Below are 12,116 nucleotides of genomic sequence, written 5' to 3'. Positions count from 1 at the left end.
AAATGGCGTGTTGTCCTATCAGCTAGATTTAGATTTAGATCCTCGTTTGGGAGAGACTAAAATGAAATCGTTGAGACTTCACAAGCAGTTGTAGCTTGAATGAAGAGATTTGGACTACTTTTTAATTAGCCTTCTCCTTTAGTGCTAGCCTTTGTCATGGCTGAGTTTGCCCTTCACCTCCGGAGTGCCGACAGAAACTCAGTATGAAGACTTTGTATAAATGGATGCTCAAGTATGTGTGGGTGTGTGGATTTGTATGTGTGAGAGCATACTTTTATACTATGGTCTACACCCACTGTTGGGTGTTGATGACGTCAGTGAGGATGTCATAGTAGCTAGTTCATGCTATGCGTGATGGAGTTTATGGTTTTCAATCTTATGAGTGACTATCATGAGATTGAAACTGCACTATGTTGACCTCCGGAGTGCCGACAGAAACTCAGTACGAAGACTTTGTATAAATGGATGCTCAAGTATGTGTGGGTGTGTGGATTTGTATGTGTGAGAGCATACTTTTATACTATGGTCTACACCCACTGTTGGGCACTGATGACGTCAGTGGGGATGTCATAGTAGCTAGTCCCTGCTATGTGTGATGGAGTTTATGGTTTTCAATCTTATGAGTGACTATTGTGAGATTGAAACTGCACTATGTTGTGTTTTTAGAGGATGAGTTGGGGAATGTTCCTAGATTCATCTAGGTATATGTGACATAATAGAGATAACCACCCAATGCAGGAGTCCTCATGGGACCATAGACATCACTATGAAAAGCTGTAATTTCCGAACAGCTCTTACTGCACCATCCTTTTTGAAGGGATCTTCCCAACTATGCACCCTCCACAAGCATGAGGGGGAGGTGACTCCAAGGGAGGCAAAACATCAACCATAGAATGTTTTTGAAGTGTCATCAAGCTACCATAACTCATATGCCCATATCTAGCATGCCATAACTCTACATTCTGCATAGCAGCAGTGGGAGAAGAACTAGAAGTGCATCATCTGGTCTTTTCTCAAAAACATCAAGCTGAAAAAGGCCACGAAAGAGCATGCGAGATAGTCTCAAGGCATAATCATCTTCCCTATCTCGAACTGCACACTTGTCATCTTCAAAGACAACCTGAAATCCTCTTTAATTGAGAGAGGACACTAAAAGCAAATTCTTCTTGATTCCAGGTACATAAAGTACATCGTGAATTCTGAAATTTGTGCCATCTATGACTATAAGTACAATCTCACCAATACCACGAACTGAATAAGAAGAATCATTTGCGCAAGACACCCTTTTTCCAGTGGGACCACTATCAAAATACCTATTATCATGTCTCATTGACATTGAAAGCACATGAATCCTTAGAAGGATCATAACTGCAAGTCAGAAAAGCATAAGAGTCATCCTCAGATGTGGCTGTAATATCCGGAGCAGCCACCTGAAAATCAGGAATGTAAGTAAAAAAGGCTTAGTCTTCTTCCACTAAGTTGGCTGAAGCATCACCATCATGTGCATGAGGAGCTAAATTTGTGATAGCCATACTTGAATCCTTTTTCTTTTCCTTGGCAATGCTTTTCTTGCATTCTCCTATGTAGTGACCCAACTTCTTACAATAATGACAAATGTCCTTTCTTTTGGGGTTCTCTGCATCATTTTTAGCCTTGTGAGAAGGCTGTCCAAGATCAGCTTTATGCTGATGTGTAGCTTTATGCTGATTTGCATGCTGCTTATGCTGCCCCTTCCCTTTGGGCTTGAATTTCGAAAGCATGGCATGCTCACCAGCCCGTGAAGCCATTTTCTTCCGTGTTTGTTCTTCTTGCAACAAAAGCCCTATCAACTCATGAAAGGTGAGAGGGTTGCCACCGCCCCTCAAAGACAAGTTCAGTGAGGTGTGAAAACCAAGATAAGACTCAGGAAGAGAATTCAAAGTGGTAGTAACCATCTCTGAATCTGGAATGATCTCATCAATAATCAACAATTGCTCTCGCAAATCCTGAAGTTTAGTGAGGTGCTCAGACATAGAGTCACCCTCATCCATATGAGTATGAGTGGACTCTCTCTTAAGGAGAGAGACCCTGGCATCATTGCGGGCTGAAAACATACTCTCCAAAATATCCCAAGCTGCCTTTGAGGTCTTGCTAGGATGGCATTAAATTTCAAATGCTTCTGCAATCCTGCAAAAGTAACCTGCAAAAATAACTTGAATAGGACACCTTGCAGTAGTGCCGTACGGTGTACGGACGAGTGGTACGTTGTACAACCAGCAAGTCTAGCTGGCGGCGCACGTGTAGGATGTGCATGAAGCAGAACAGTCGTATGGCTGTACGATCGTGTAGATGCGTATGGAAATGATGACACTTGCAGTACGGAAATCCGTACGTGGTACGGATGTGCTATAGAGTTGTAGGGGAGCAACAACACAGGTGGTACGGTTGGCAGGTACGGATGGCGGCGCTTGCAAGTATAGACGTACGGCGTCACATGTGCGAGCTTTATGGACAGCAGTCGTACGGTGTACGGCACCTGTACGGACGAAAATGGGCAATACGGAATGTTGACGCCAACGAATCAGCAGCAGCAGGAGGAGCGGCTTCGGAAGCTATGGGAGTTTTGGGAGTTGGTCCAGGAGTTGGCTCTGCTCTGATACCAAATGAAGGAAAAGCAAGAGATGGAGAGCAAGCCGCACAAAACGTACTGAATAAAAGAGAGAGAGAGAACATACAAAGGAGAAGATTTTGTCTAAGTGACAAAACCTTATCCTATCCACTAATCGTAGTTAACTTATGAGGATGATGTTGATGACACCACTGATGCTATATGACTATGTATTTAGGACTTAGCATTTGGCATGGATGATGATGCTTGCTTAGTAGCTTCACCCTTCTGCTTGTTTGTATCCGGTTTTTATCAGTCTCATAGACCCATCGGTCTTTCGAAGACTTTAATAAACTTTCTTGCTTTCTCTCTCTCTCTCTCTCTCTCTCTCTCTCTCTCTCTCTCTCTCTCAGCTTCTACAGGGATTATTGTTTACTAGGATATACACAGATCCGCCTACCCTACTCACTAAGAATCTCTATTGGACAGTTTTAGGTCTCTTCACATAGACTTCGCATAAAGAGTGGCAGAGATGAGGGTTTGCTCAGGGAGAGGCACATATGCACATTATGTGACATACAGGACATGGAGTCGAAGGAACATTTTATTTTCAGATGCCCAGTATACATGAGATTCGAGGATGCTTCTACGGCCTCTTTAGAGACAGTTCTGGGGTATTGTCCCACTTTTTTGCCTTTCCAGACCAGAGATGCTTAGCCGCCTTCATTCACGAGACAGTCAGACACTACGAGCGTCTACTTCGATCATGGAGACAAGAGCAGACTTTCTTGATAGACTCTTCTTAGAGCTTGATCACTGAGCTCTTCCAGCCAGACCATGCGGACTCCCACACCACAAGGCCCCGCCACAATCGTGACATAGAGCTAGCGACACGACAGCTCAGACAGAGGGTTGATGCACAGATCACTTGGGGATATTCCTTCCTTGTTCAAAGTTGGGGCTCCACCGACAGGCTTCACTGTAGCCCTTATCAGACGCAGAGCTACGACCAGGAGATGACATAGAACCACGTCCGCGGACAGCCGCCGACACTCTATCTCTGACTTTATGCCCTCACTACCTCATCCCCCTCGACGCTGAGCATGTTAGTGTTGTGTAGACGATCATCATTCTGACATGACTATGTAGCACTCAACACTTATTTTTTGCATTCTGCATTGGAGTCGATGCTCGTTTTGTAGCTCCACCCACACAGCTTGTTTGTATCTGGACTTTTCACAGTCTCATAGACCCATCGGTCTTTCGAAGACTTTAATAAACTTTCTTCCTCTCTCTCGCAGAGACGGGAAGGAAGAAAGGAAAAGAATGGGAAGTTGTGGAGACAGCGAAGCCTTTGGGAAAGGGGAAATTCACTTGTAAATGCAAGTATTTCCCTCACAAATGGGATGGAGGACCTAGGTGTGAAAGACACTTGTAGAAGGTTGCAAGCAAAGACAGGTTAATTTTTTTTGGTAGAAGAGCTTGATGCAGATGTGATTGATTTGGGAGATGCCTGCAAGTGCATCTGCACATGAGCTAAAACAGAAGAAACAAAAGGTATTAAAGGGAGCCTTGGCCAAGGCATGGGAGTTCCAGGCACGGAAGGATGCCTAAATTGCTTTTCGACGCTTTTTCTTTGCAGAGGACATTCCTCATTGGAAGGTGAGGAGTCCATATTTTTTGGAAATGGTCCGTGTAATTGGCCAAGTTGGGCCTAGCTTTAAGCCTCCATCTTATAAAGCCTTGCGGACTTCGGAGTTGAAAAATGAGGTGGTATGCATAAATTAAGAGTTGTTGCTGTTTCGAGAGAAATGGAAAAAGTATGGATGCAGCATAGTGTGTGATGGCTGGTCTGACACTCTGTGTAGGCCTATCATTAATATCATGGTCTCATGCATTTTTTGCTCAGCCTTATTGAAGTCTGTGGATACTAGTGGGCAGTATAAAATCAAGGGAATACATTTTTGGGATAGAACAATGCATCTAACTGTGTGATGGGAGGAGAATCGGTAGAGGAGGAGTGGCCCCATATTTTCTATACTAGATGCACATGTCATTGCCTAGGCCTCTTGTTTAAGGACATTGGGTAGCTTGCTTGGGTGAAGCCAGTGTTAGCTCATGCCAACATGATTGTGACGTTTGTTACTCGGAAGCACATTGTTTGTCGTGTTAGCAAACTTGTTGGATGGTAGAGTCTACAATGGATTGCGCCGTATGGTTGTGAGTGATGGAAGGAAGTATCACGCACTATAAAAGCAAAACATGTGTCTTCCATTGTATTGGGTGCCTCATTCTGGCAGGAAGCAAGAGTCATGGTAAAGATATGTGCACCTATTCTGAAGATCCTTCGTTTGGTTGATAGGGAAGAGGCTACCATGGGACTTGTATATAAGCTCACTCATCGAATGGTAGAGAAGATATAGACTATGGATGGAATAAAATCCTCAAAGTTAGCTGATGTCAAAGGATTGTGTGTTAATAGGTGGGATATGATGCACTCTCCTCTGCATGCAATAGCTTTTGTTCTCCATTCTATTTGGAGAGAAAAATCTAGACAGTGATAAGGAGGTGCATGATGGGTGGATGGATGTCATAAAGTAGTACATGAAGTATGATATTGAGAGGTAGGGCATCTTATTTGATTTGGGGCTCGTACTCCAAATTTATAGGAGTTGGCTATTCGGTTGCTCTCGTAAGAACACGTGCTTCCCCTTGTGAGAGGAATTGGAGCACGTTCTCTCTTATACATACCAAAAGAAGGAATAGGCTGTTTCTAAAGAATACAAAAAAATTAGTATACATCTATACTAATTTGTGACTCATCTCCAAAATCAAGGAAAGAGGATTGGAGAAGATAGAAGTGACCTTGGAAATGATCAACAAGGAGAAGGATGATGAGAGGCTTGCTCTGCAAGAGGCTACAGAGGGAGAAGAGGAGATTCTAGTCCCTCTTGTTACAGGAAGCATGGATGTTGCTGCAACTTCAAGCAGCTCTAGTATTTTGGAGTCCCATGGCGAGGCGAATGAGAATAATAGTCATGAGGATGAGGATGATGATGAGGAGGAGGATGGCACTGATGCTGATGATGATGAGGATGAGGTTGATGAGAATGCACTGTGAGGCTCGAGCCTCATCAGTTGTGATGCATTTCAGCTTTGTTTCCTGGCTGCGGTAGCTTGCAAGCTGGCAGCGTTTTTCAGTTTGTTATATGATGTTTTGCAGCTTGCCTGCTGGCAGCCTTTTCAGGTTGTTATATGATGTTTTGCGTTTTGGTGTAGTACCTACAAGCTACTTCCAGTTTTCTAGTATCTACTACCTGCTACCTTTGATCATGATGTTTTGGTGTCTATAACTATGTGTCAGACAATGACAGAATCCAGTCCTTGGACTCTTCCATGGATCATGACTTTAAAATTAATAAAAGTTTGAAGTTTGAAGTTGAAAGTTTTATAGCTCTCTTAAGTAAATGTATACAATGTATATTTTCCTAGTAATTTTTTTTTGTAAAATCAGGGTCACATATGATTTGGTAAAAATGCCTCACATTGACTCAAACATTTCTGCTTTGGCAAAATATGAAGTCATTTCTTCCCAATTCCATAGATTTTCCCGCCTTTGTACAACTAAGGAGTCTTTTATCACTCAATGTGGTAATTTGATCACTTTACTATTACACAAGAGGTATACTCCAAGGAAAATAATGAAAAAAGTTCGCACATTCTTAGATATGAAGTCTTTTATCTATGGTGTTTCAGCCTTAGGTTTGTTTAGAATGATTGAACATAAGCTGAAAACAAAAAGCGGGGAGCTGAATAGCCCGTTTTTCATTTAGTTTCAAAAGAGAGTTTGTTTGAGTATACTCGTGCTTTCTAAGTTAGAAATGTATTTTTGCCTCTGTAGAAACGATACATAAGTGTAAAGGGCCATTTAGCTTTTTATGTTTTAAATAAGAGAGAGAGAGAGAGTTTCTAGTTTTTTGAAAGTTTTTGTTTCTTGACTTGCTTGTTTATTTTTGCTTAGTCACCTGCTTCGTTTCTTCTTTATTTCTTGTTTTCATTCTCTTTTGTTTTTTTGACGTATTTTAGTAAGCACTGGGTTTGCCCAAGAGACTCCGCGGGTCTTTAGAAACCCAGTATAGTTGCTTATGCTTAGGCACTGATGAAAACATAAGTGTTGCTTTGCTTGCGAAGTATGTCTTCCTTTTGTTTTTCATAAAAGTTTTTGTTTACCTCTTTTTTCTTCTCTTTCATTTTCTCTTTTATTTTCTTTGTAGATTTTTTATCTTTAGAACTACAAAAATTCTAAATTTGTATGATTGGACTTATTCTAGTCTTACAAGGTATATGATGTTTTGGTGTCTATAACTATGTGTCAGACAATGACAGAATCCAGTCCTTGTCTTCCATGGATCATGACTATAAAATTAATAAAAGTTTAAAGTTTGAAGTTGAAAGTTTTGTAGCTCTCTCTCAAGTAAATGTATACAATGTATATTTTCCTAGTTTTTTTTGGGGGTAAAATCAGGGTCACATATGATTTATCCCTAGGGGCTGAATCATACTTTCGTACCCGTATGACGTATGTGTATGGAAAAAACTGTTTGTCGGCTGAGCCATAGGTTGTCCTCTCCCGCCTATCCGTGCGTCTCCTAGTACAATTGGCTGTCCGGACTCCGTACGTCTCCCGCGACCTGTCTATACGTCTCTTGGTATGGCTGGATGTCCGTGCTTGTTCGCCTCCTCCTTTGCTTGCTCTTTTCTTCCTCTTCTCGTCCGGTCGCGGATTGTCGCTGTCCTAATATCAAATGGGAAGAACCAGATATCTCAAGGATGCAAATGTGTGCAATGCATGCATAATTTGAATGCCAATTGATCCTCCAATGGGAAAGAGCGACCTTGTGAGAGTAAGTATTTCTCTTTTTGACCTACATGCAAGTTAGAAGAGAGATGGCAAATGAATGCAAGGTGAATAGAGAATGCTATGTGAGATTCACAATGAAAGGTAATACCCTTTCATTAATGTCCCTTGAGATCACTTAAGTTCCATCTTCCCATTTAGACCTACCCTTAGCCTATGACCCATGCATCTACAGCTCTGTCCTTTCTTGCCTGTCCGTGTGTTTGGCTGTTTGTATATCTCCTGTCACATGTCCATATTTTTCTCGGTATGGCTGGATGTCCGTGCTTCGCCTCCTTCTCTGCTTTCTTCTCCTCTTCCTCTTCTCGTCTCGGTCATGAATTGTCGCTACTTTGATACCAAATGGGAAGAACAAGATTTCTCAAGGATGCAACTGTGTGCAATGCATGCAGAATTTGAATGCCAAATGGTCTTGTTTCCTCCTCAGCTACTATTGTTGAATTTCTCTCCAATGGGAAAGAGCGACCTCGTGAGAGTACTTTTTCTCTTTTCGACCTACATGCAAGGTGGAAGAGAGGTGGTGGATGAAATGGAAGGTGAATAGAGAATGCTACGTGAGATTCACAATGAAGGGTGATATCCTTTCATCAATGTCCCTTGAGATCACTCAGGTTCCGTCTTCCCATTTAGACCTACCCTTAGCCTATGACCCATGTATCTACCATCTGATGCACCTTAATGCACCCTTCCCTTCCTATTGTCCCTAGGACCTAGACACGTGGGTGCACATCTTTATTAATAAAATAAGTGTTACATGTCCAAATTTGATGCCGTTTGAAGCAGTGGCTCCAGCTCGACTAGCCCTATATACTCAGATGATCTGTCGACATAACAATTCGGTCAGTGTCCTTCATAAATACAAATACATGCTACACCATTAAATGGGCATATAATATATAATAATGTTCTAATGTCTACTAATCACAAATTAGTGATTTCTCTTGTCATGACAGAATGCCCTTTTGGCACACGCTTGTTTTTTGACTAGAAGCATATACTGTCTAATTTTAAATGGAATGGCAGGGATTCTCTTGTAGAAACTCTTTGTGTGCTGAGTGTCTTCATTGGTCAAAGGTGTTTGCACAGGCATTGCAGGAGCCCCGCCTCTCTTATTTTCTTTGGTCCAAAAGGTTTGCCTTGTTGGTGATGTGATGGGTGATATGCCGCTATATGGTGATATCTTTTTCTGTAAAACGGTTAGACAATTTGGTTTGGAACAGCATTATAGACCCCTATGGCATTTATTCTCACAAATGCTTTATGACTTTCAGCTAGTGTCTCATCTTGAGATTATAGATCGCCTCAAGGAGTGGGCTCTTCACTCGGATGATCTTACTTGCCGTTCGTTGTTGTTAGATGATGTTAGGGTTGTATAAGCTTTTGCTGCCTCTCCTTGGGTTTCTGTTCATGCGAATTACATCTAGTCCATCACATGTACTTCTCGGTGGTGGAGGAGGTTGCAGCAAATTTGGGCTTGCAAACTCTACCTTTGTCAACATATTTCTTGTGGCGAGTTCTACTTGGGGTTCTTCCATTTGGGCAGATGGTGGCTCACCGACATATTACTCCTCTCAGTCTTCATTACATTCTGAATCACCATCGTTAACAAAATCCAAAGCTCTATCATTATTGCAAAGAGAGCAAGCCACCTCCCTTTCACAAATGGAAAGCAAAAGCATGAGGGTTTGAGTGAGGTACTTATAAATTAAAAGCAAGCAATCAATTGGATACCATTTCCTAAGCACAGCGACAGTAAGCTCAGTGCGTGAAGTTGTGGACTTAATTTGTGCCACATGCTAGTTCTCTTTATGGTCTAGAGTTTTAATGACCGTTGAATTTATTTTAAAAATGGTTCTAATGTCTAAATTAATCAGCATCCTAACGGAATTGAATGTGCACAGGTTTAGGAGTAACCCAGCATCCCACTACATATCCACTTAGGTCTTTAGGTGCACCAATAAGCTCCATATGGAACCATGGCTGTATTGAATGGTCCAAACACTCTAAATGTGCTTGTAAGTAAGAAGTGGTATCTTCAAGGAGGATCAAGCTGATCCAACAAAACATTAATGCTCAACATTGCTAGTATTGCAATGAAACCCTCTCACCTTATTAAAGCCCATAGTTACTTTGAGGTCTGAATAGATTATAGGAAGCCTCTTCTCCAAAAACAACAGGAAGCATATAATTGATACTGCACATTGTGTTTTGTTTCAGGCTAGGCAGACTACAGGACAGCAATGCTATACTATCCCATCTGAATGACTTTTCAGAGCGCAGCTTTTCTGCTGTTGCAAACGAATTTCAGAGAAACACAAAACTCGTCAAATCAATGAAGGACGATTTGGACTATATTTTCCTCCGTATCAGGTGATACATTGGCACTTCCTGAATATGTAATTCTGATCTAAACCACGCTATTCTAAACTTTGGTTTTTCTGGTTTGATACACAGGCTGTGTTAATGTGTGTGTTTGCACAACACATGATTTTTTTTTTTGGAACTATCAAATTCCAGAGTTTTTTGGATTTTAAATTGGTTTGGCTCATTATTTTTGCAGAAGCCTCAAGTCACGCTTGACTGCTAAGTATCCTAATGCTTTCAGCGCCTCGGTGAACAGTGAAATTTTGGATCACCGACCTGATTTGGAAACTCGGTAAGACTTTTAGTTATAATAAAAGTCTTCATGGGATTGATTCTAGAATTCAGACTGTTTCATACTCTATAGAGTGTACCATATGATGCAGCAGCACATGATTTGAACATTTGCAGCAGTTCTTAGCCTGGCAAAACGCAAATGTATGTAGTTCAGTTTTAACTCAAGTAAAAAACATGAGAGAGTAATCTATACAATGCAAATATGTAAGCTCGTTGTAACATCTGTAGCTGGGGAAGTTTTATAGAGGGAACTTACGACTATCTCATCACCATCCTGCATTGTTAATCCAGCATGACTATCTCATCACCATCCTGCATTGTTAATCCAGCAAGTGAGTAAATGTTTTATGGTCGATAGTTTTGATTTATATGTTCTGCATTATGTTTTATTTGGAAAATGCTTTTAGCAAAAACTTGCAGAAATAACACATATGTTCTGCATTATGTGTTATTTCTGCAAATTAATGGAAAGATGGGTCTCTTTCATTTTCTCTTTTATTTTCATTGTAGAAATTTGGACTTTAGAGCAACAAAAATATGAATTTGTACGATTGGATATATTATAGTCTTACAAAGGGGTGTGTGTGTGTGCACACACACACATACATATACCCCCATAACAGGATCAGGGTTGCATAAATATGTAAACAGCCTTGAATTGCATGAATTCAAACCCTTTTCAACTCCCAAGGAAATAAATGTCAGTTACTAGCATATGATGGTTCTTCTGATGTAGATCCTCTTCAATAGGTCCTCTATCGCATTTGCAGCCCATTCACAATGGTCCATCTTCCACATGGATGTCAAGTCAGGTTCTTGAACAAAGACCTCAAGGAGGAGTTCTACATGGGACAACCACTTGAATTCTAGATCCAAGATGACATGCGCAAACTTAGGAAGACATTATATGGGTTCATCGATGATTACTTTGTGTCAAAATCGATTTGATCTAAAGTATCTCCTTTCAGAGGACAAAAGTTGATGGTGATCTTGTATGTTGATGATTTGGTTATAATAGGGGATGACGAGGAGAAGATTAAAGATGTGAAGGTTCTATTGAAGATGGAGTTTGACATGACCGACCTTGGACTTCTTCATGAGTTCTTGGCATCCAAATCTAATAGGAGCAAGGCAGTACGTTTATCTCACTGGAGAATGATTACTTTGTGTCGAAATCGATTTGATCTAAAGTATCTCCTTTCAGAGGACAAAAGTTGATGGTGATCTTGTATGTTGATGATTTGGTTATAATAGGGGATGACGAGGAGAAGATTAAAGATGTGAAGATTCTATTGTATTGAAGGTGGAGTTTGACATGACCGACCTTGGACTTCTTCATGAGTTCTTGGCATCAAAATCTAATAGGAGTAGGGCAGTACGTTTATCTCATTGGAGAAATACTACCTAGAGATATTGAAGCGATATTTTTAATATGAAAAAGACATCTATTAAGTATGAAAGACCCTTCTGAGAACACTTAAGGGAGTACATGAAATACACCCTAGAGTAAAAAATAAGCTCCTAATTGGAGCAATGAAACAACCGTGGTTGAGGCTGGAAATGCCATCTTAACCCAGTAGGTGACTCAAAAGAAAAAAGGGGAGCCACTCCATTCCCTGAGAAATATTGCCCTCCTAGAGGAGGTTGCCGCGAGGATCCTTGCATCCCCACCCATATGGCCATCAAAGTGTCTATCCAGATATTGGTCAAGGGATGAACTTGGAAGCCATCCAAGGTCTTGTACATCTAGACCTTCAAATATGCCATGTTGATATGCTCGCTAAAATCTACGAAGATGTATCAAGTCATGCAGTGTGGAAGTATCGAAACATCATCCAAGGAACATGACTCAACTACATGTCGTTGAATCAATAGAGCCCAAAGGAAGTCATGTCTTTCGTATAGAATGTGAGGCTTTTTTTGCCTATAAGGGAAAGCCACGCTATTGATCCC

At 41.1% G+C, this 12,116-nt stretch overlaps 1 protein-coding gene across 2 annotated transcripts in view; it reads left to right on the top strand.

The window, feature by feature from the left end:
- LOC147902276 (kxDL motif protein) overlaps nucleotides 1-10,489 on the top strand; it is a 51,886-nt gene extending 41,397 nt beyond the window's left edge. For both annotated transcript variants that reach the window (XM_087375135.1, XM_087375137.1), the window contains 2 exons: nucleotides 9,723-9,875; nucleotides 10,066-10,489. In XM_087375135.1, the coding sequence (XP_087231261.1) occupies nucleotides 9,723-9,875; nucleotides 10,066-10,165 (253 nt within the window). In that variant the 3' untranslated portion in view covers nucleotides 10,166-10,489. The remainder of the gene's footprint in view (nucleotides 1-9,722; nucleotides 9,876-10,065) is intronic.
- Nucleotides 10,490-12,116: the final 1,627 nt, after the last annotated feature.

The sequence above is a fragment of the Dipteris shenzhenensis genome, chromosome 5, assembly GCF_047967505.1.
Source record: "Dipteris shenzhenensis isolate YYH24624 ecotype China chromosome 5, Dip_SZ_1.0, whole genome shotgun sequence".
NCBI classification, from domain to species: Eukaryota; Viridiplantae; Streptophyta; class Polypodiopsida; order Gleicheniales; family Dipteridaceae; genus Dipteris; species Dipteris shenzhenensis.
Note: the sequence above shows the minus strand (reverse complement) of the source record. Positions and strands in the feature narration are given on the sequence as shown.